Source organism: Carcharhinus amblyrhynchos, unplaced genomic scaffold, assembly GCF_965287045.1.
Source record: "Carcharhinus amblyrhynchos unplaced genomic scaffold, sCarAmb.v2.hapA scaffold_37, whole genome shotgun sequence".
NCBI lineage: Eukaryota > Metazoa > Chordata > Chondrichthyes > Carcharhiniformes > Carcharhinidae > Carcharhinus > Carcharhinus amblyrhynchos.
This window is the reverse complement of record NW_027649778.1, coordinates 5,097,023-5,122,151: the sequence shown is the minus strand read 5'-3', so window position 1 is coordinate 5,122,151 and position 25,129 is coordinate 5,097,023. Positions and strand designations below refer to the sequence as shown.

At 42.9% G+C, this 25,129-nt stretch overlaps 1 protein-coding gene across 1 annotated transcript; it reads left to right on the top strand.

Moving 5' to 3' along the window:
* Positions 1-14,591: 14,591 nt before the first annotated feature.
* On the top strand, positions 14,592-24,529 carry h3f3c (H3 histone, family 3C). The gene is made up of 4 exons (XM_080218246.1): positions 14,592-14,739; positions 20,401-20,553; positions 21,871-22,024; positions 23,808-24,529. Exons 2-4 carry the CDS (start codon positions 20,426-20,428, stop codon positions 23,934-23,936), a joined length of 411 nt encoding a protein of 136 aa, XP_080074372.1. The 5' UTR covers positions 14,592-14,739; positions 20,401-20,425; the 3' UTR covers positions 23,937-24,529.
* Positions 24,530-25,129: the final 600 nt, after the last annotated feature.

The window sequence follows — 25,129 nt, the reverse complement described above, 5'->3', positions numbered from 1 at the left end:
CCATTTAGGATGGGGATGAGGAGACATTTCTTCACTCAAAGTGTGGTGAGCCTGTGGAATTCAGTACCACGGGAAGTAGTTGATGCAAAACATTGAATGTATTCAAGAGGTGGCAGGATATAGCAATTGGGGCGAACGGGATCAAACACTATGGGGAGAAAGCAGGATTAGGCTATTGAGTTGGACGATCAACCATGATTGTAGTGAATAGCAGAGCAGGCTCGAAGGGCCTTTTGGCCTCCTCCTGCTCCTTTCTTCTATGCTTCCACGATAGCAATAATTCTCCAGTCAGGTTGCCCTGATGTGAAGATGGTAAGAACCTCACACACCACTGTGGCACAAAGACAGCCCCTCATCATACAGTTTTTGCCACAATAACTTCTAACACTGTCATGAAAGAACGACCTGTCATGGAGACAATGATTCCATAATAACACTATGACAACAGCCCCATAGTTGGTGCCACGGTGATGTCAAAATAAACTCAGGACAATGGTTGCATTGTTGTGACAACAATAACACAGTTGTAGCAAAGCTAATCTCATAATATTGCCAATGAAAAGAGTGACCTCAATGCACATGGTCCAATGCCTGAACCATTTGTAGGTGGTTTCTCGCTCAAACTTGTGAACAGGTGAGATTAAAATTTGGTGAGGAACAGTTTTTTACAATTTTGTAATTTTAGCAATTGCAATCAATTGCATTAGAAATTCCAATTCTGGCTTGATTTTTAAAATACATTCTTGGGATGTGGGTGTTGCCGGCAAGGCCAGCATTTACTGCGCAATCCTAATGAGTTTGGGACCTTCCCTCAAAGGAATATTAACAAAAGATCTAAGAAACTGAGCATCACATCATCTACACCACAAAAACAAAAAACTCAAGTCATAGAGGTTTACAGCATGGAAACAAGCCCTTTGGCCCAAGTTGTCCATGCCTTCCAATTTCTACCATGAAGCCAGTCCCAACTGCCCACATTTGGCCCATATCCTTCTGTACCCATCTTACCCATGTTACTGTCTAAATGCTTTTTAAAAGACAAAAGTGTACCTGCCTTTACTACTACCTCTGGCATCTTGTTCCAGACATTCACCACCCTCTGCATGAAAAAATTGCCCCTCTGGACCCTCTTTTATCTCTCCCCTCTCACCCTACGCGCCCTCTAGTTTTAGACTTCCCTACCTCTGCAAAAAGATGTTAACCATCTAGCTGATCTGTACCCATTATTTTATAGACCTCTATAAGATCACCCCTAAGTCTCCTATGCTCCAGGGAAAAATGTCCCAGCCTATCCAACCTCTCCTTATAACGCAAACCATCAAGTCTCGTAGCATCCTAGTAAATCTTTTCTGCACTCTTTCTAGTTTACTAACATCTGGAACTAAACTGGTCTATGCTGGTGTGTATGCTTTGGATGAGCCTCTTCACACCTCTCTACATTATCAGGAGATGCACAAGGGAAGTGGCTGAAACTGGCTATGATTTAAAACAATACACAATTTTGAGAAAGGTTTTGCAGGAAGGATGTTCAGGATGAGGTCTGTGACAGCTGATGGGTCTGCTATGGATGGTGAAGTGGATGGAAGGACATTAGGGTACACAGATTGCCTGCTGTGTACCCTAATGTCCTTCCATCCAATATTAGAAAAGAGACAGCAGTGGCTAGAACAAAGCTTAGCAGACATATTAGCAGCTAAAACAGAAAATGTTGGCTATAGTCAGCAGGTCTGGCAGCATCTGTGGAGAGAAAAATTGAAGTGAACATTTTGAGTTTGCTTCAATACCACCGAGTTTCTCCAATTCTGGCTTCTTTCAGGCCAGATCAAGCTGGGCACGGAGTGCAATGCCATATCCTGTCAGCTTGGATCTTGATTTATCAAGCCCAAGATGGTATGCGATGTCTCATCTTGTCAGCTTGGATCGTATTTGCCCTTCACATGGAGACCATGAATTGGATTCAGCTTGATGTGGAGATGCTGACGTTGGACTGGGGTGGGCACAGTGAGTAGTCTCACGAAACCAGGTTAAAGTCCAACAGATTTATTTGGTAGCACGAGCTTTTGGAGCACTGCCCATTCATCAGATGAGTGATTAAGGCTTCAGTTTGAATTGGGTATTTTGGTCCGAATAAAAGAACAGAGAACATTAACAGCACAGGAACAGGCCCTTCTGCCCTTCAAATCTGCGCATGTTAATACACATGACAATAAGCTTGCCTAATCTAAAACTGTATGCACTTATGGAATCCGTATCCTTCCATTCCTATCCTATTCTTCTCATTGCCCCTTAAATGCCGCGATCATTCCTGCTCCCACCACCTCCCCGGGCAGCACATTCCAGACATTCACCGCCCTCTGTGTAAAAAACTTGCCTCACACATCTCCTCTAAACTTTTCCTCATGCACCTCAAACCCATGTCTTCTAGTACTTGACTTTTCTATCCTAGGAAACAGCATTTGACTATCCACTCTGTCTATGCCACTCATGATCTTGTAAACCTCTATCAAGTCACCCCTCAACCTCCATCGTTCTAGGGAGAACAAACCTGAGTTTATCCAACTCTCCTCACAGCTAATATCCTTTAGACCAGGCAACGTTCTGGTAAATGTTTTCTGTACCCTCTCCAAAGCATCCACATTCTTCTACTAGTGTGACGATCAGAATTGTACACAATGTTCTAAATGCCTAACTAAGTTTCTGTACAGCTGTAGCATGACCAGCACCAGATCACCAACAATCTGTCTTGGTCCCCTCATGCTGACACTATAGTTAAGAAAACCCACCAATGCCTCTACTTTCTCAGAAGACTAAGGAAGCCTGGCATGTCAGCTACGACTCTCATCAACTTTTACAGATGCACCATAGTAAGCATTCTTTCTGGTTATATCACCGCTTGGTATGGGTTCTGCTCTGCCCAAGACTGCAAGGAACTACAAAAGGTTGTGAATGTAGCCCAATTCATCACACTAACCAGCCTCCCATCCATTGAATGTCTACATTTCTTGCTGCCTCAGTAAAGTCACTGCCATCAGACTTTTGAATGGACTTACCTTGCATTAAGTTGATCTTTCTCTACACCCTAGCTATGACAGTAACACTACATTCTGCACGCTCTCTTTTCCTTCTCTATGAACGGTATGTTTTATGTGTATAGCACACAAGAAACAACACTTTTCACTGTGTTAATACACATGACAATAATAAATCAACTCACTGATGGCACTGTTTCAGCTGCTTGAAATCACAGAAACCCTATAGTACAGAAAGAGGCCATTCAGCCACTGAGTCTGCACCAACCACAATCCACCCAGGCCCTATCCCCATATCCACCCACTAATCCCTCTAACCTATGCATCTCAGGATACTAAGGGTAATTTTAGCATGGCCAATCAACCTATCCCGCACATCTTTGGACTGTGGGAGGAAACCGGAGCACCCAGAGGAAACCCACGCAGACACGAGGAAAATGTGCAAACTCCACACAGACAGTGACCCAAGCCGGGAATCAAACCCAGGTCCCTGGAGCTGTGAAGCAGCAGTGCTAACCACTGTGCTACCGTGCCACCCAATGCTTAGGCCCTAAGCTCTGGTCTTCCCCTTTTAAACTTCTCTCGTGGGATGCCTTAGGATAACTTTCTACCTTTAAGTGTTATACAATTGTACTGTTTTATTTCCGTGGAACCTCCTACTTGGACAAATGGAGTATTGATGGAACTCAGGCTGTAACTGTAATGTTACAGTACAACATAAGGTTGGTTGCCAGCTTTTAGTTTCAGCCGGTGTCACATTTCTTCTTATGAATACTATCTTGTAGGGTCAGCTGGAGTGCAACAGGAAGAATCCCCACCGTTCCAGGTCCTTGGCTGGTTATCAATTAACAACAGTACAGCAACTGCTATTTTAGAACTCATTCTGAGCGATGTACTTTATTCTTCTGTTTATTTCAATACTAGGGTAGGGGTGCAACCCATAAGACCCATAAGTCTTTTTTTCAGTCACATAAGTTTAATCATGAGGCTAAGAATAGAAACACAATTGAAAAAACACACAGAAACCTTCAGATGCCCATACGATGTCCTCCCCCACAAGGTCAAATTTCACAACTCTACAGACGTGATGAGGGAAGGGGATCTGTATTGGGTGCTTTCCAGAGGCACTGTTCCCCACCATCACCCCCGCTCCCCACCCTGTCACAGCTGCCTAAGACACATAGGCCCCCTGTTCAGGTGCAAGATTCGTCCTTCCGCGCTGCCTTCTCGTCCTTGTTCACCAGCTGTTGTACATCTCTCCGATGCCCATTCAGCTCAGTCTTTGCTCTGCAGCTGGGTGTTTGGGTTCTCGATGCGAACTTGTGCTAGACTACTTCACAGATTGGTGAAAAGTCAACTACATTGAGGTGGGTGGAATTTGAGTCACATATGGACGAAATTGGGTAAGAATGGCACGTTTCCTTCCTGAAAGAACATTTGATTTCATTCATTATTGTCACTGTATTAGTATATAGTGAAAAATAGTTTCTTGGGTGCTACACAGACAAAGCATACCATTCTTAGAGGAGACAGTGCAGAATGTAGCGTTATAGTCATAGCTAGGGTGTAGAGAAAGATCAACTTAATGTGGGGTGAGTCCACTCAAAAGTCTGATAGCAGGGAAGTAGCTGTTCTTGAGTCGATTGGTTTATAATCTGAGAGCTGTGTATGTTTTTCCCAATGGAAGAAGGTGGAAGAATGTCCGGGTGCATGGGGTTCTTCATTATGCTGGCTGCTTTTCCGAGGCAGCAGGAAGTGTAGACAGAGTCAATAGATGGGGGGCTGGTTTGCTTGATGGACTGTGCTACATTGACTATCTTTTGTAGTTTCATGCGGTCTTGGTCAGAGCAGGAGCCATACCAAACTGTGATATAACCAGAAAGAAAACTTTCTATGGTGCATCTGTAAAAGTTGGTGCGTTGTAGCTGACATGCCAAATTTCCTTGGTCTTCTGAGAAAGTAGAGGCAGTTTTGGGTTTTCTTAACTATGATGTCAGCATTGGGGGGCCAGGACAGATGAATTGGTTGAGTTTTTAAATGACAATCTCAACTTTGCTCACTTTTACTGGCATTAGCCTTTTAGTTCCAAATTCCTATTAACTACTATAGTGAGGATTAGAACTCAACATGCTCTAGATTAGTCCAGGTCTAGTGATTACTGCTGCTACTTAACCATTAGATTTGCTTTTGTTGTTGTTGTTCAACTGCGCTCTTGGCTCTTTCAGCAATTCTATTGTTAATGTCTTAACCAACTCAAAGCAATGAAATCTTGAATTTTCCAACATTGCTTCATCTTCTTGTCAGTAAACAGGCTCAACTTTGCAGCCGTATGTAGGCTACACGTTATGGAACACTTGGATCTCATCATCCTTTCTTGATTTATTCTGATACACTTTACTCTGAAGGTGAAGTGTATTTTTCATATTTTATTCAAGGCCAACATTACTTATAGGTAAACTGATACTCTCCTCTTCACATCCAGAAACGGAACAAAGGGTTCAAATTTAATCTTCCTGAAGATTTTGATTCGTCACGGGTAGTTTCATAATCACTTTCAGATATTTCAATCAAGGCTCTATTACTCATAGATGTCATTGATAGTGAATATCAAAATGTAATTCAAACATTCCGCTGTGGGCTGTACTGCAGTTGATTTGATATATTATAGTCACATGTATTGAAATACAGTGCAAAGTATTGTTTTTGCACACTGTACAGACAAACATTCTGTTTGCAGAGTACATAACTGAGAAGGGTGTAGAATATAGTGTTACAGTTGCAGGTGGTGTGAAGAGAAAGATCAGCTTAATATCAAGTAGTTTATTTATCAGTCACAAGTAGGCTTACATTCACACTGCAATGCAGTTACTGTGAAAATTCCCAAGTCATCATGCTCCAATACCTGTTTGGTTACATCAAAGGAGAATTTAGCATGGCCAATCCACCTAACTTGCACATCTTTGGAACCTGGAAGGAAACCACAGCACTGGAGTAAACCCACGCAGTCACGGGGAGAAGGTGCAAATTCCACACTTTCAGTGGCCCAAGCCAGGAACCTGGGTTCCTGGCGCGGTGAGGCAATAGTGCTAACCACTGTACCACCCCATATATGACTGGATATCATCAAGTCTGATGATAGCAGGGAAGAGGTTGTTCTTGAGTTGGTTGATAGTTTTACAGATCATCGCTGTTCTTCTCTAACATCCGCTACCAATCACAGTCAATGGACAGTGTCCCCCTCCTTAACTCAACATGTTACCTGTACTGCCATCCCAGCTATCTGATAAATCAACAAAGAGAACTGAACATGGAATTTATGTTCTACATAGCTCAGATAATAAACCATAACATTTAGAAGGCCTACCACCCTCCCCCATTTTAAGTCAAGCTTGTCTGACACAATGAAGTTTTGTCTCCTGCAAGCTCACCCTTTTACTCCACAAAATTTCATAGAAGATCATGAGCACGACAGCAGCAGAAAAAATTGTTTTTACTTTAAAACAAGAACACAATCAGAATGTACTTGGGGTTTGTTTCATGAATTGTCTACTATTGTCATCTGCTGTCATGTTTGCACTTAAGCCAAGACACCTCCATTATCAACATGTCTCCAAGGCAGGTCTACCAGAAACCTGCAATGTGTGGGAGGTGTAGGAAGGACATTAGCTCAGTTGAATGTTACCTCTGGATTTGCTGAAGAACATGATGCACCACCAGCAGAAATCCATTCAGATCCTATAGCAGCGGTTCCAAAAGATTGAGGCATAACAATCCTTTATCCAATTAGTCTTAGATTTGGGATCAATGTTTGAATTACAAGCACATAAGTATTTAAAGGAACTATTCCTAGAGACTGGTTGAAGACTAGAACCAATATTGGAGTGTTAGCATTTTGGCTGGAAGTTATATTTTCATTTGTTAGAGTATGAAAGTTAACTTGCAGGCCAAATGGTTTTGCCAGCAAATGAACACACTGTTATGTCTGTCCAATTCAGAAACTTCAACCAGCTTCTTCAAAGTTTCACCCAGATGCCTTTATTTATGAGAACGACAAAGTTCAGACACAGATGTATAATGCAGCAAACTTTATTACATAACCTGTAAATTACCCACTATGTGTACAAGAAACACCCAGGATTCAGCAATACTATCCGTAAGGATGGCTTGGTAGGCTGTAGATCCAGTCTGTGGGTCCCTCTGGCTTGTCTTCACGAAGGTGATTCTCTCTGGCCTTCCTTCCTTCTCTGGGCCAGTCTTGGTTGTCAAGTCGTCGCTCCCAAGGGATCTGGAATGCTCATGTTTATTCCTCCTCTGGCCTCATGTTTTCTTCACCTGCCCTTGGCCTTCTGCTAATGGGGTCTTGGGGGGGGGGCGGGGGAAAAAGAGGTCTCAGCGCCCATCCCAGTCCAACGCCAGCAACTCTACATCATGTTTAATTTACAGTAAGTCTCTCAACACCAGGTTAAAGTCTAACAGGTTTATTTGGTAGAATGAGCTTTTGTAGCACTGTTCCTTCATCAGGTGAGTGATGAGCCACAGTACTGTGACATATTAAAAGCATTCCACATTCTGCCAATAGTTTCATTAGAAATTCCTACTCCATATTTTTAATGGTTCATGCTAAAAATGTCTTGCTGCAGTGCTGGTCACAGGATCTAATTGTAGTGTAGATTTATGAGTCCAGTGTCATTTAGAATTGTGATTATATAATGGTAATTTTAAAATTACAGAATATATAACTTTAAAATGGACACTCAATTGTGACAACAAGCTACAGCCCAATTAACTTCTTACTCTATCAATCTATTTCACCCAAACGCTAGGTTGGTTTTCAGTCCACATAGGCAATGTCACTGAAGATGAATAAAACGTTTTAGAAGTTCCCAAATAGCCAACTGAATTTCATAGAATCCCAACAATGCAGGATGCCATTCAGCCCATCAAGCCTGCACAGACAACGATTACACCCAAGCCCTAGCCCTGTAAACCCACATATTTACCCTGCTAGTCCCCCTGACACTAGGGGCAATTTAGTGTGGCCAATGTACCTAACCCACATATCTTTGGACTGTGGGAGAAAACTGGAGCACCTGGAGGAAACCCAATCAGAAACGGAGATAATGTGCTGACTCCGTACAGACAGTGCTAACCACTGTTACACCCAATTTCAGATTTTTTTGCAATTAAGATTAGTAACTCAAATGATTTGCTTAACCATTATAAAATTAGGTGGCAAATATATACACACACACACATATATATATTACAGACCTCAGTGAAGGATTATTTTTGAAACTTGCAATTCTGTGGTTTTAACAGGTGGGCTTGGGTTTGTAGTTCTTCTTACTTTGAAGAGTGTGTTCCAGTCTGCAGCACAATTCAAAACACATTTTTCAGGAGCTGAAAACTTTATTCCAAGATGCAAATGTTACGGTGCTGGATTCGAGCTAAATGCTATAATTATCTATTTCAAACCCATGTTTAATAAAATAGATCGTATAAATTCTTGGAAGTGGCAAATGTCTTCATGGTGGGCAACCCACATTTCACACTTTAGCTTGAAAGGACTCATAAGTGTCAGGGATGAGATTAATCATTGAGAAAACATAAATACTTTAAAAATTACTAATATCACAGTGGGGAACCTCACTGTGAAGTGATTGGCTCTTGTATAGTTAATTAAACATCAGCAACACAAAACTGGCTGTAGTCAATGCCAGGGACGTGGGTTCGATTCCCAGCTTGGGAGACTATGTGGAATCTGCATGTTCTCCCTGTGTCTGCATGGGTTTCCTCCGGGTGCTCCAGTTTCCTCCCACGGTCCGAAAGACGTTGGTTAGGTGCCCTGGCCATGCTAAATTCTCCCTTAGTGTACCCGAACAGGCACCAGACTGTGGTGGCGAGGGGATTTTCACAGTAACTTCATTGTAGTGTTAATGTAAACCTACTTGTGACCCTAATAAACTTTTTTAAACTTTAAGAATACTGTTCACTTCAATCTCCTCCAATACTTTTCCTTTTAAAAAAAAAAATCACCTTTGGCTAAGAAAGGATTTTATGGTGTCACCCACCCTGGTCTACTGTAACACAGTTGATACAACGGATCAGATTACCTGCTTCCACACGATGCGCTACGCTCCTGCCAGTATCAGTCAATGCCATAAAATTATGTTTGACAAAGTCCAACAAAATCCCAACCATCCTAACTTCTTAGAACAACCCTCAGCAGCATAAAAACAAATATGGTGGTTATAAAGGTAACTGTGTGGTAAGGTTAAATACATTGAAGGTGAAAAGAAATAAAATGACATAATCCTTATGAGCAGCAGTGGTGATTGGGAAGGGCAAGGTAGCAGGTGAATAGTTGGCAGAGGGCTGTGTGACCAAAAGCCAAAACTGGTTGACTTGTGAACCACAAGTTCAATGACAACAAAATGGAAGAAACATAAAACTTAAACAGTTGCCCAAATTACAGACGAGGGGCAAAATTAGTTTACTTAGAAGCTGAAGATTCATGCCAACAAAGACACAAGGCCGTCAAATTGGAGGAATTATTTTATTTATAAAAAAATTCATTTTACAGGATGTGGACATCGCTAGCTGGGCCAACATTTACTGCCCATCCCTAACTGCCCTCTATTTCAAACAGCATTTGAGGGTCAACCACATTGGGAGTCACATGCGTCACTGCCTCCCCTAGAGCAAAAAACTGATGGCAAGAAAAATCCAAAATGAAAAATTTGGGCAAGGTAAATTATAGTTAAAAAAAGAATTGGTTGACTTGAGAAAAGGTTCAGTTGGATGAGAATAGGGAGTTGGGTGGGGACGGAGTAATACAAATCCTAATGAAAGCCTGTAAAAGAGCAGAATGGGTCAACTTGCGAGGTGAAGATTCATGCAAAGAAAATGCTGGGGAGAGTGATGAAAAAAATGAAGAAACATCCCCTCAGAAAATCCAATGAAAAAGTTTGGAAATGGAAAGGTTGGTCATGAGGATTCATGGAGGAAATTAACAACTCAATAAATCACTGATTAAAAAACATTGGCACATAAAATGATTAAGCGAAATTTAAGGAATTAATCAATTATAGGGTAAAAAGAATGAAGAATTCCAAACAAGACTGAAAAGCCAGGCAAAGCAAATATGACCAACGGAGATTGATGACTTGAGGGTTTCTTTTTTATTCCTTCATGGGACATGGGCATTGCTGGCTGGCCAGCATTTGTTGCCCATCCCTAGTTGCCCCTGAACAATGGCTTGTTAGGCCATTTCAGAGGGCAGTTGAGAATGAACTACATTGCTGTGGCTCTGGAATCACATGTAAGCCAGGCCAGGCAAGGACAGCAGATTTCCTTCCCCAGAGGGTATTAGTAAATCAGATCGGTTTTTCACAATTGACAGTGGTCCAGATTTTTAAAATTGAATTTAAGTTCCATCATCTGCCATGGCAGGATTTGAACCTGGGCTGTCCTCAGAACATTAACTGAGTTTCTGGATTAATAGTCTAGCGATCTTACAACTTGGCCATCACTTCCGTCTAGGTGAAGATTTATGGCCAGGACAATAGAGTGGGGGGCAGAACATTCGAAAACCACCCCCCCGCGAAAAGAAAAACTTTAGCATGCAGAACTGCGATTTTAAAGAAGTTGCATTGAGGTGACAGGAATAAAACAAAAATGTATTTTATGAGTCAATGATTCATGGGGGTAAAAACTTTCCATGAAGAAAAACCAAATGAATTGTCAGGCAAGTGAAATATGATCAAAAAGTGGTTGATTTATGACGTATGGATTCATGGCAGGGACAATGGGAGGTGTTGTGAAGAAATGAAGAACCCCCCAAAAAAAATGAAATTTAAAAGATGGACAGGTTTAAAAAAAATCAAAAGGAGAAAGTGGTTAAATGAATGTGATGGCGCTCACCAAGGAGGATGAGAAGGGTGTGAACAAATGAAAAGAATCATATTTGACAAGTAAAAATGATTAAAAGGGGAAAAGAACAATGAGGTGGTCACAGGTGAAAATGTAAATAAAGACAAACTCAAAAAGGAAAAGGTTGAGCCAATGAAATATAACCACAGAAATTGGTTGAATTTATGAAGTTATAGTTCAAGGGGCAAAAAAAAAGACAGTAAAAATGAAAACCCTCAAAACTCCAATTGAGAAATCGGACAAATCAATTTAAAAGGAGAAACTAAAGCAATGGTGCATTTTTTTATTCAATTGGCGTCAATGGCTGGCCCGCATTTGTTGCCCACCTCTAGCTCCCCTTGTGACAGTAGTGGTGAGCTGCATTCTTGAAATGCTGCAGCCCATGTGTTGTGCATTGACCCACAATGCCATTAGGGAGGGAATTCCAGGATTTTGACCCAGTAACTGTGAAGGAACGGCCACGTATTTCTAAGTCAGGGTGATGAGTGGCTTGGAAGGGGAACTGCAGGTGTTGTTCCCATGTCCTTGTTGCCCTTGTCCTTCTAGATGGAAGTGGGTCACAGGTTTGCAAAGTACTGTCTAAGAATCTTTGGTGAATTTCTGTAAGGCATCTTCGAAAAGATGATAATTGGTCGATTTGAGACGAAGATTCACATTGAAGAAAATAAGGGATTTATTATTGTCACATGTATTAACTGAAAAATATTGTTTCTTGTGCACTGTACAGACAAAACATACCATTCACAGAGAAGGAAATGAGAGAGTTCAGAATGTCAAGTTACAGTCATAGCTAGCTTTTAGAGAAAGATCAACTTAATGCATGACTTGAATGGCAGATCCATTCAAGAGTCTGACAGCAGCAGGGAAGAAGCTGTTCTTGAGTCAGTTGATACGTGACCTCAGACTTGTATCTTTTTCCCAATGGAAGGTGGAAGAGAGAATGTGAGGTGCATGGGTCCTTAATTATGCTGGTTGCTTTGCTGAGGCAGCTGGAAGTGTAGACAGAGTCAATGGATGGGAGGCTGGTTTGCACGAAGGATTGGGCTACATTCAGGACTTTTGTTGTTCCTTGCGGTCTTGGGCAGAGCAGGAACCATACCAAACTCTATACAATCAGAAGGAATGCTTTCAATGGTGCAACTGTAAAAGCTGGTGGAGGGGGTGATGAACAAATTAAGAACCAACAGGAGTTTGGCAAGTAAAATTTTATTTGGGGGGAAAAAAACTGGTTGCATGATGAGGTTAAATGAAGAATATGAATAATATCCCAATCAAAGTCGGCCAAGCATTGTTAAGAACAGATTGGTTGAGAGCTGAAGGAACATGGCAAGGTAAATGGTGGTGAAAAAATGAAACTAGACAACTAAAAGGTCAGGCAAGATAAATATGATCAAAAGGGATAAGCCGGTCGACTTATGAGATTAAGATTCATACCAAGGAAAATCTGGAGAGAAGGAAGCAAAAAACCCTCAAAATATCCAATGAAGAAATGGGCAAACAAAATCTAAAAACGAGGAACTGGGTGAATTGAGGCATTGAAAAAAAAACTGAATTAAAGTGAAGAACGCCACATAAGTAAAATGAAAAGTGAAACAGGACTAAAAAGAGAAACTGGTTCACATTCGAGATGAAGATTCATGGAATGAGAATGAAGGGGTTAAACAATGAAAAAAGATCCCATGAAAAAGTTGAGTGTGTAAAATTATAATTAAAAATGAGGAATTGTTTGAATGGTGAGATGGTGGCTTTTGGGGGTTTAAAAAATGAGGACCTCCACAGAATAAAATAAAAAGGTTTTGAGTGAAATATAGAAATTGATCCCTTCATGAGGTCAAGATTCATAGCAAGAAAAGTGGTTAAAAAATAGATTCCACCAAAACGTTGAGCAAATAAAATTATTTAAATATTATAAAATTGGTTGAACAATGAGATAATGGTGGGGATAATGCCACACAAAAAAATATTGCGATGGTGCAATATAGCCACGAAAAATGGGTTGATTCATGAGAAAGTCTTTCACGTCAAAGAAAACGGAAGAGTTAAAAATATTGGAGAACTATGAAAAAACTGAAACATTAAAATTATAATTAAAAATTTACAGGGTAAATAAACAATGAGAAAGTTAAATGAATGAAATGTAATCAAGAGGAGAAACTGGTTGAATAACAGTTCATGGAGGTAAAAAAACTTTCATAAGAGACAGTTAAGTACCAGGCAAGTGAAATTGGTTGAATGATGGCTCATGGAGGCAAAAATAAATAATTCCACAAAAGGTTTTGTAGGGACAATTAAAATATATGTTAATTGGTAGAAAGGTGATTTGTGGGGAGATAAAAATGGGAGACCTCCACAAAAGAGAAAATTTACCAGGCAAGTGAAGTATGATAAAGAGAAATTGGTTAAATGATTATTCATGGGGCAAAGAAAAAAATTTCCACAAAAAAATTGCAGTTTGGCAAGTGAAATCTGTTTTTAGAAATTGGTGACTCAGAGGGAAAAAAATGAAGACCTCTACAAAATAATTATGTAGTGGTAAGTGAAATATGGTCCAAAAAGGTGGCAAAATTGGTCAAAAGGTTGGAGAAATGGGTCAAGAACGTGGAGAAATTACTCTAAATATGGAATAAATGGTCCAAAAAAATGAAGAGAAATTGTTCAAAAATTGAGAAATTGGTCATATGTGGGAAGTAGAAACAAAAATGAAGAAATGGATTAAAAATACAGAGAAATTCAAAAAAATGGGAAAGGGTCAAAAATAGTGGAGAAATTGGTCAAAAAGGGGACAAATTGGCCATTATAGAAGAAATTAAGTCAAAAATAGGGAAATGGGTCAAAAAGTGAAGACATGGTGCAAAAATATGGAGAAATTGGTCACAAAATGGGGAATGAGCCAAAAATGGTCAAGAATATGGAAAATGGGCAAAACATGGAGAAATTGGTCAAAAGTGGGAAAAATGTGGAGAAATTGGTCAAAAAGGAGAAATTGGTCAAGAATATGGAAAAATGGACAAAATGTAGAAAAAGTGAAAAATTGGTTAAAAATTGAGAAATTGGTCAAAAAGGTGGAAAACGGACAAGTGGAGAAACTGGTCAAGAAAATGGAAAAAGAATGGACAAAATGCAGAAAAATTGATCAAGAACATGGAAAAATAGACAAAAATTGAGAAGTGTCAGAAAGTGAAAAATTGGTCAAAAATATGTAGAAATGGGTCAACAATATGGAAAAAATAGACAAAATGCAGAGAAACTGATCAAGAATATGGAAAAATGCAGTGAAATTGGGTCAAAAAGTGAGAAATTGGTCAAAAATTTGAGAAAATGGTGAAGAATATGGAAAAATGGACAAAGTGGACAAATTGGTCAAGTATGAAGAAATTAGACAAGTATGAAGAAGTCAGTTAATATGGACAAATTGCTCAAAAAAATGGTTCCTGGGGACAAGAAAATACCAGAAAATAAGGGTTGGTTCAGATGAGGGAAGAAAAAAATGGAGTATTAAAAAGAAGTGGAGAAGTGTGTACATCTACCAAGAAGGGAGAGACAGTAGGGAGATGTTGGAGGAAGAGTTGGGCAAGTTGGCCAAGCTCTCGCTGTGTTGATGCCCTGGGTGTGCGCGCGCTGCATTGTGGGCCGCTCGCCCCCCCTGCCGCCGCCGCCATTTTCCCCAGTCCCACAGAGCGACGGCCCTTTTGTCTGAGGCAGACCCGACTCGGCGCTTCTCTTTCGGGCTTCTCCTTGCCGGGAAAGAAGGAAAAAAAGAGGATTTAAAAAGAAAAAGGTGAGCTCTCCCTCCGGCCACCCCGGCCCCGTCCTCCCCCTCGGCCCCGAACCCCTTCCTTACCTCACCCGCCCGTTGGCGGTTGTTTGGGAAAAAAAAACTTCCAACTTTCTGCCGGGTCGAGAATATTCGAGAAGGAGAGAGAGGAAAAAAAATCCTCTCAGCTCGAAAAGGCCTTTAAAAAAAACAAAACCGCCGCTCACACTTTTAAAAAACGCCCGAAATCGTCTTTCTGGGCCTCTTCAGGAAGTTTAAAGACTCTGCTTTTGGATTCTGACAGGAATTGGCGGTTATTGTCGAGTTTGTCGTGTTTTTTTTTGAGCGGCTTGTTTGTTTTTCCGCTCCCGCTGCAGTCGATTCTTTCCCCCCTTTGCCATGGCTTCGCTTTCGCGGCGCCTTCATGTTGCTCGCGCTCGCCTGCGCAGTGGACCAACCGAACTTGGTTTAAAAAAAAATCTGGCCACGCCCCACCACATCACCCAGTCCCACCCTCAGCCTCTGATTGGGCAGCGCCCCTCACCCTCATTGGTGGCGTCCGCTGTCCCTCAACACGGCTCAGTCGGCGACTGGACGGGGTTGGCTGTCAATCACTGTATGCGCAGGCGCCGATGGTTTCCTTCCCGCTGTGCACCATGGGCGTTGTAGTTCTGCCTCATCCATTATGCAGCTGGTGGGAGAGTGGCGCATGCGCAGCTCTCGCAGTGCACTCTGGGGGTTGTCGTTCGCTTTGGCTTTCGCCGCCATGGAGCTAGAGCACGCATGCGCAGCTGTCGCAATGCCCTCTGGGCGTTGTAGTTCTCTCCCAGGCCATTGCCCTTTGTGGAATATATGATGTGGAGATGCCGGCGTTGGACTGGGGTAAACACAGTAAGAAGTCTCACAACACGGTTAAAATCCAACAGGTTTATTTGGTAGCAAACGCCACTAGCTTTCGGGGCTCTGCCCCTTTGTCGGGTGAGTGGGGAGTTCTGATCACAAACAGGGTATATAAAGGCACACACTCGGTTTGCAGAATGCTGGTTGGAATGCGAGTCTTTACAACTAATCAAGCCTTAAAAGTGCAGACAATGTGAGTGGCAATAGCATGAAGCACAAGTTAAAGAAATGTGTGTTGTCTCCATTCAGGACAGTGAGATTTTGCAAGTCTAGGCAAATCATGGGGATTACAGATAGTCTGACATGAACCCAAGATCTAGGTTGAGGCTGTCCCCATGTATGCGGAACTTGGTTATCAGTCTCTGGGATCAACTTATCAACCGGGATCTTGGGTTTATGTCATACTATTTGTAAACCCCATGACTTGCCTGGGTTTGCAACATCTCACTTACTGTCCTGTTTGGAGACAATACACATCTCTTTAACCTATGCGTAATGCTATCTCCACTCACATCGTCTGCACCTTTAAGACATGATTTAAGAACATAAGAAATAGGAGCAGGAGTAGGCCATCTAGCCCTTTGAGCCTGCCCCGCCATTCAATAAGATCATGGCTGATCTGTCGTGGCTCAGTTCCACATTCCCGCCCTCTCCCCATAACCCTTAATCCCCTCGCTTATCAAAAACCCATCAACCCGCGTCTTAAAAATATTTAGCGAGGCAGCCTCCACCACCTCAACGGGCAGAGAATTCCAGAGATTCACCACCCTTTGAGTGAAGAAGTTCCTCCTCAACTCTGTTCTAAACCGCCCCCCCTTTATCTTGAGGCTGTGCCCCCTAGTCCTACTGTCCTTTCTGAGCGGGAAGAGTCTCTCCACCTCTATCCTATCCATCCCATTCATCATCTTATACGTCTCAATGAGATCTCCCCTCATTCTTCTAAACTCTAACGAGTACAAGCCCAGTTTATTCAGCCTCTCCTCATAGCTCAATTCCCTCAACTCCGGTATCAGCCTAGTAAACCTCCTCTGCACTCCCTCCAAGGCCAAAATATCCTTGCGTAAGTGCGGCGACCAAAACTGCACACAGTACTCCAGCTGCGGCCTCACCAATGCCCTATACAGCTGCAGCAAGACCTCCCTACTTCTTTATTCAATCCCCCTCGCTATGAAGGCCAGCATCCCATTAGCCTTCCTGACCACCTGCTGCACCTGCAGGCTGGGTTTTTGCAACTCATGCACAAGGACCCCGAGATCCCTCGGCACCGTCGCCTGCTGCAGTTTGCTGTAAAGACTCGCATTCTAATCAGTATTCTATAAACTGAATGTGTGTTTTTATATGGTCTGTTTGTGATCAGAACTCCCCACTCACCTGATGAAGGGGCAGAGCCCTGAAAGTTTATGGAATACACCCAGGGAACTACAGATCCGAGGATCCAGTTCTCATGCTGCGGTCATTGAGCTGATTTAGTCAATTCAGGGGGATTTCCCCTGACTTCAGCACGCATAACAATAGATATGGAAGGGCTTCTGCTAGTTTAATGATAACTCATGTTGAATTAACTCAATGCATTGTTTCAAAGCTTGGATTGATGATTTTTAAAATATATGCATTGCAAAGTTAAATGAATGCATTTTTACCCTATGACTGCAAATAATGTTCTGTAGCAAAACTGCTTTGTGGACAGAATGTAATCTCGCACCTATAGTATATATTATATTTAAGTTTATTAGTATCACAAGTAGGCTTACATTCACATTGCAATGAGGTTATTGTGAAAATCCCCTAGTCGCCATGCTTCGGTGCCTGTTTGGGTACACTGAGGGCCAATGCACCCTAACCAGCGTGTCTCTTAGACTCTGGGAGGAAACCGGAGCACCCAGAGGAAACCCACACAGATATGGGGAGAATGTGCAAGACTCTGCACAGACAGCGACCCAAGACGGGAATCGTACTCGGGTCTCTGACGCTGAGAGGCAGCAGTGCTAACCCACTGTGCCACTCCATCTATAGATATTTAAAAATATCAAGTTTTCCTGGTGGAAAGCAGACTAATTCTTGGTTATGGGTGGGGGAAATGTAAGGGAGGAGTATCCTCAATAACAAAATCTTAGTCTGGACCAAGTATTTTGGGAATGTGCCTTTTAATCCCATTAATTGTGGGAGACTTTTTTTTTGGACGGTTTTCCAAGAAAAATGTTGCTCTGGACATACCTATCCAAGCTCATTGGAGTTTTTCTTCCCAAACTTTGATTCAGCCTGAAGGAATAGTCCCATAAAATTTATGCCACGTTGGTCGGGTGGAATTGTTTTCTCTTCCAGCAGGGAAATCAAGTTAAACTTGAATAAAACCTCTAAAGAAGTATTTTTTTTAACAGAGGAGTTTCATACTTTGAAGAAGAAACTTCAAAAGTTGATTTTATGAAAGACGATCACCACCTTGGCGCTGACATTGAATCATCCAATGATTACAACAGCAGAGAAGGAGGCCATTTGGCCTCTTGAGTGCATGTTGGCTTTTTGCAAGAGCAACTCACCTAATGTTGTTTCTCTCTCCCCCCTGTATCATTTCTCTCCCCGCCCCCCCAGCCATGACCCTACAAGTTTTTTCTCTCCAGACTATCCAAGTCATGATTGGATCTGCCTCTACCACATTCCCAGGCAATGTAGTCCAGATACTAGCGACCCGCTGCATAAAAAGATTTTCCCTCCTGTCGTCTTTTGTTTCTTTTGCCAGTGACCTTGAGTCTTTTAGTTCTCGGTCCTTTGTCCGCTGTTTCTCCCCACCTAACCTGTCAGACCTGTTGTAATTCTGAGCACCTCTATCAAATCTGAGTTCTGCAATTGTCTGTTAAAGCAGAACACTATCTCGTCATCTACTTTCTTCCTTGTAAGACATCTACTTGGATCCCTACTGATGCAAGAACTTTCCTTTTGGAAAGCCTTACAGTTCCTGACCATTTGTTCCAAATGGTCACCTATTGCCTTAAAGGCATTTTTCAGAATTGTCCATTTGCCTAAAGTGTAGCAAGATATGTTAAAATACTGTAGATGCTAGAATCTGAAATAAAAACCGAAAATGCTGGAAAATCTCAGCAGGCCTGACGGTATCTGTGAAGAGAAATGCTGGCTTTGTTCTCTCTCCACAGATACTGTCAAAAATGTTCTGACTTTTTTTTTAATAGCAAGATGCAGTTCACTTATGAAAATGCCCTTTCTTTTGTAAGTCCTGTGTTGGCCTGTATTTTGCATTAATGAAAGGCTGAATTTCCTTCGGTAATCGTTTGAAGAAGCTTACAAATTGTTTATTAGTTTTCAGCTATTTTGCCCTCCTGGCAGCATTTCTCTGTAGCTCGTCCCATAACCCCTTTTTCCCATAACCCCTAATCCCCTTATTAATCAAGAACCTATCTGTCTCTGTCTTAAAGACACTCAGTGACCTGACGTCCACAGCCTTCTGCGGCAAAGAGTTCCATAGATTCACCACTCACTGACTATACACTACATGCTGCACCCTTTGCTTTTCTTCTGTATGAATGGTATGCTTTGTATAGCGGCAAGAAACAATACTTTTCACTATATACTAATACATGTGACAATAATAAATCAAATCAAAAAGTCGAAAGAGTTAACAATGATTGCCGTGAGCATCATCCTTAAATCTACACACGAGACCCAATGGTCGATGGCAATTTGCATTTTTTTTGTTTTAGAATCAACGAGAGTGATGCTTGCCCAAGTAGCAAAGTTGATAAAGCAGTTCCATGCCACACCTCTATAGGTGAGGGGTTTAATAGCACAAATAGCACAAGCATAATAGAATACAAGAGCAGGGATGCACTTCTGAGGCTGTATAAAGCTCTGGTCAGACCCCATTTGGAGTTTTGTGAGGAGTTTTGGGCCCCATATCTAAGGAAAAGGTCCAGAGGAGGTTCGTGAGAATGATCCCTAGAATGAAGAGCTTGTTGTATGAGGAACGGTTGAGGACTCTGGGTCTGTACTCATTGGAGTTTAGAAGGATGAGGGGGGGATCTTGTTGAAACTTACAGGATACTGCAAGGCCTGGGTACAGTGGACGTGGAGAGGATGTTTCCACTCATAGGAAAAACTAGAACCAGAGGGCACAACCTCAGGTTAAAGGGACGAACCTTTAAAACAGAGATGAGGAGGAATTTCTTCAGCCGGAGAGTGGTGAATCTGTGGAACTGTTTGCTGCAGAAGGCTGTGGAGGCCAGGTCATTGAGTGTCTTTCAGACAGAGATAGATAGGTGATAAGGGGATCAGGGGTTATGGGGAAAAGGTGGGAGAATGGGGATGAGAAAAATATCAGCCAAGATTGAATGGCAGAAAAGACTTGATGGGCCAAGTGGCCTAATTCTACTCCTATGTCTTATGGTCTTAAATCTTGAGCATTTTAATCAATACCAACAAGTCAAACCTGAGGGGTTGATTATGGGTGCACAGAGCTCCATCTGATGGCAACATCAAGAATTGTTAAATCTGACCTGGTGCAAGTTCCTGAACTGGAAAGAGACGCTGAATCAAACTGGCAATTTTCCATTCAATTTTCCCAGTGAGTTATTCATAACACTGTACTTTACACCTTGAGTGTTTAACCGTGGGCCAATTCTATTTTCGTGTAACTTGTACTGCTGCCAATTCCTTACTGACCTTGCCACTGTTTCCCAGGGCAACCAGAGATAACACTTGGATGCCTCGCACTGCCATCCAGTGTCTCGCACTTATTGACTGTGTTGCATTTTCCTCCCTTTGCCTTCTTCACAGCATTTTGGTGTGAAAACTCCTGACAATGGCTCGTACAAAGCAGACTGCTCGTAAATCCACTGGAGGCAAGGCTCCACGCAAGCAGCTGGCCACCAAGGCAGCCCGCAAGAGTGCCCCTTCTACTGGTGGAGTGAAGAAACCCCATCGTTACAGGCAGGTTTTGCAATCTTTGTGTCAACTCATATCCCATTGCATCCACTCTGTAAGGAGGGGTGCACTGTGGGCAAGTTCTGCAAGTCACCACAGTCATTTATTCCAATATAAACGCAAAATACTGCGAATGCTGGAATTTGGAACAAAAACAAAAATGCTGGAAAATCTCAGCAGGTCTGACAGCATCTGTGGAGATGCTAATCCCCCTGACACTAAGGGACAATTTAGCATGGCCAATCCACCGAAACTGCACAGTGTGGGAGGAAACCCACGCAGACATGGGGAGAATGTGCAAACTCCACATGCACATTCACCCGAGGCCGGAATTCAACCCGGGTCCCTGGCGCTGTGAAGCAGCAGTGACACACAGTGACATCAGGGTGTTCCAGCTACAAGATGCACTGCAGCAACTCACTAAGGCTCCCTCTTAGACCTGCAACCTCTGCTATCTAGTAGGACAAGGGCAGTCGTCACATGGAACACCACCACCTGTACATTCCCCTCCAAGTCGAACACCAATCTGACTTAGGACTATATTCCCTTTCCTTCACTGTCGCTGGGGCAAAATCTGGGAACTCCTTTCCCAACAGCACTGAATATCCCTTGACAAGTAATCCAGAGGCCCAGGCTAATCCCACCACAGCAACTGGTGGAATTTAAATACAATTAATAAAATCTGGAATTGAGTTAGTCTCAGTAACAGTGACTGTGAAACTATCATCAATTGTCGTAAAAACCCAACTGGTTCATTAATGTCCTTTAAGGAAAGAAATCTGCCATCCTTACCCGGCCTGGCCTACATGATCAGGGGTTGCTGGAGAACTGCCTTTTGGGTGTCCCACCCCACCCCCAGTTGTTGCAATCCAGCTCCTGCTCCCCTCCCCATCGTGCATTCCCCATCAACTTTTTCAGTGGCAGAGTAGATGGCACGGGGGCACAGTGGTTAGCACTGCTGCCTCACCAGTGCTAGGCACCGGGTTTGATTCCCGGTTTGGGTCACTATTTGTGTGGAGTTTGCACATTCTCCCAGTATCTGTGTGGGTTTCCTCCCACAGTCTGAAAGATGTGCAGGTTAGTGGGTTGGCCATGCTAAATTGCCCCTTACTGTCAGGGGACTGGCTAGGGAAAATACATGGGGTTATGGAGATAGGGCCTGGGTGGGACTGTGGTCGGTGCAACCTGATGGGCCGAATGGCTTCCTGCAGTGTAGTATTCTAAATGTCTTGCTCTCTATTTCTAAAACGGTTGAAAGAGCCACTTTGCTGAAAAAATGTACAGTTTAAAAAACAAAGCTATCATTTCTTCTTCCTCCCTTAGACCTGGTACTGTGGCTTTGCGTGAAATCCGGCGATATCAGAAGTCCACAGAGTTGCTGATCAGGAAGCTGCCTTTCCAGCGCCTTGTGCGTGAGATCGCACAGGACTTCAAAACTGACCTGAGGTTCCAGAGCGCTGCTATTGGGGCTCTGCAGGTGAGTGCTGCTGGTACAAATCTAAACCGGAATGCTCGATTCGAAAGCTTGTGGCGTTCCGAAAGCTTGTGGCATTTACTATCAAATAAACCTGTTGGACTTTAACCTGGTGCTGTGAGACTTCTTACTGTGTTTATCCCAGTCCAACGCCGACATCTCCACATCATGTTTGGTGAGGACATGTTGTTCAGAGGACAGCACAAGAAGGCCAAATAGCAGCGATGTCAAGGTGCCTGAATAGTTTTGCTTGATTAACTGTGCGATCCTGCATTATTCGCCTGGCTGCCTCACAGCGCCAGGGACCCGGGTTCGATTCCCAGCTCGGGTCACTGTCTGTGTGGAGTTTGCACATTCTCCCCGTATCTGAGTGGGTTTCCTCCAGGTGCTCCTGTTTCCTCCCACCGTCTGAGAGACGTGCTGGTTACGTGGATTGGCCATACTAAATTCTCCCTATAGGCAGCACAGGAGGCCATTCAGCCCATCAAATCTGCACCAACTCTCCAACAGAGCATCTTACCCAGGCCCTATCCCTCTAACCCCACATATTTACCCCACTGATCCCCCTAACTATACATATTGAGACACTAAGGGGCAATTTAGCATGACCAAGACACCTAATCTACCTAACCTACACAATGGTAGCACGATGGCACAGTGGTTAGCACTGCTGCCTCACAGCGCCAGGGACCAGGGTTCGATTTCCAGCTTGGGTCACTGTCTGTGTGGAATCTGCACATTCTCACCGTGTCTGCGTGGGTTTCTCCAGGTACTCTGGTTTCCTTCCACAGTCCGAAAGATGTGCTGGTTAGGGTGCAATGGCCGTGCTAAATTCTCCCTCAGTTTACCCAAACAGGCACTGGAGTGTGGCGGCTAGGGGATTTTCACAGTAACTTCAATACAGTGTTAATGTAAACCTATTTGTGACACAAATAGTAAACTTGAACCTATGGATGGGGTTCAGTGTTCATAGTCAACATAAGGGGTGGACTTGATGGGCCAAATGGTCTTTTCTCTTTTTACCATTGGGACACCCTTAGAGCCATATCTATTCCCATCTGTAGTTGTCCTGAGGGCATTAAGAGCCACATTAGTGTGGACCTGGTCACATGCAGAGTGACAGAGCCTTTGCTAGAGAGAGGAATTGAATCAGCCATGTTTTCACAATCCAGCGGGTACCACAATGGAAGATAATTTGAATCTGATGCCAGGCCCAAGATTCCCTTTACCAAATCCAATTTTCCAACTTTTTTTAAATTCATTCACGGAATGAGGACGCCTCTGGTAAGGCTGACCTTTCCTTCCCCTTCCTAATTGCCCTTGAGAAGGCGGTGGTGAGCCTTCCTGAATAAAATTGAGTGGCTTTCTACACCATTTCCCGCAAAGAGTGAGCTACATTGCTGTGACTCTGGAGTCACATGTAGGCCAAACCAGGTAAGGACAGCAGATTCCCTTCCCTCAAGGGATATTAGTGAACCAGATGGGTTTTTATGACAATTGATTATAGTTCCGTGGTCACCGTTACTAAGACTAGCAGTCAATTCCAGATTTCATTAATTGAATTCAAATTCCACCATCTGCCGTGGCGGGATTCGAACCTGGGTCCCTCGAACATTAGCCCAGTTTCTGAATTAATAGCCTAGTGATAATATGGCTAGGCCATCGCCTCCTCACTGATCCATCATCACAGATCAGTTAGGTTAAATGGCCTGTTTCTGTGCTGTAAAACCTGTGGCTGTTTTCTTGCTGTCCACCAGTGACCACTTTATCTGCTTTGCTTTTGCAGGAAGCCAGCGAGGCATACCTGGTTGGTCTGTTTGAGGACACCAATCTGTGTGCCATCCACGCCAAACGCGTCACCATCATGCCCAAGGACATTCAGCTGGCCCGCCGCATCCGAGGGGAGCGCGCTTAAAGACAAAAGAGAGAAAGAAGAGAAAAATCATGTTTTACCGTGGGTCCTCTGTATTATTAGTAAAAGGCTATCATTTTTTTTTTCCTATTCTTATTCATAGTAGGCTGCAACATTGAGCATATAATCTTGAATGTTTTGAAAAGAGGTTTTAGGTCTCCTGTATTTGTATGTCCGGCAGAAAAAAAAGAGGAATCTTTGTTGTGATGTTAACTAACCTTCAGTGGCGTTTTTTGTAAAATTTGTTTTTTTTTCATACCAGCAGACATTTAAAAAGAAACGGGGGGGGGAGAATTTATACAATACATGATTTTGTAACACAGCCTAATTTACAGTACAATATACTCAGCAGGAAGTACTCAAACCTGCTTCTATCAGGCAATCTGTAAGATATGCATTCAGATCACAATGCGTTTTTATTTTTGTGGGGTTTTTTTTCATTTATGTTTGATAATTCTGCATCTTAGGGATAGGCATGATATGTTTTTTTTCTATTGCAATCTTAAATGTCACAAGATGTTTGATTCTAATCTTTGTAATTTCAAAATTTTCCCATGAAAAGTAATATTAAATAGATATGAAAAAAAAGTCAGAAATTCTGCCTTCATTGACGTGAGCCTGCTTTTCATAGAATCAGTAAGATTCACAGCCTTACTGTGCTTACCCCAGTCCAATACTGGCATCTCCATTTCATAGAACAGTCGTCGAATCCCGATACTGCATAAATGAGGCCCATGGAGAGTCTGCACTGACCACAATCCTGACCAGGCCCTATTCCTGTAGCCCCATATATATACCCTAGCTAATCCCCCTGACACTAAGGGGCAATTTAGTATGGTCAATCCACCTAACCTGCACATCTTTGGTCTGTGGGACGTAACCAGAGCACCCGGAGGAAACCCAGGCAGACATGGGGGGAATGTGCAGACTCCACTCAGACATTGACCTGAGACTAGGAATTGAACCAGGATCCCTGGTGCTGTGAGGCAGAGACGGCACGGTTGCATAGTGGTTAGTACTGCTGCCTAACAGTGCCAGGGACCCAGTTCGATTCCCCTGCTTGGGTGACTGTCTGTGTGGAGTTTGTACATTCTCCCCTGTGTCTGCGTGGGTTTCCTCCGGGTGCTCCAGTTTCTTCCCACAGTCCAAAGATGTGCGGGTTAGGTTGATTTGCCATGATATATTGACCCTAGTAT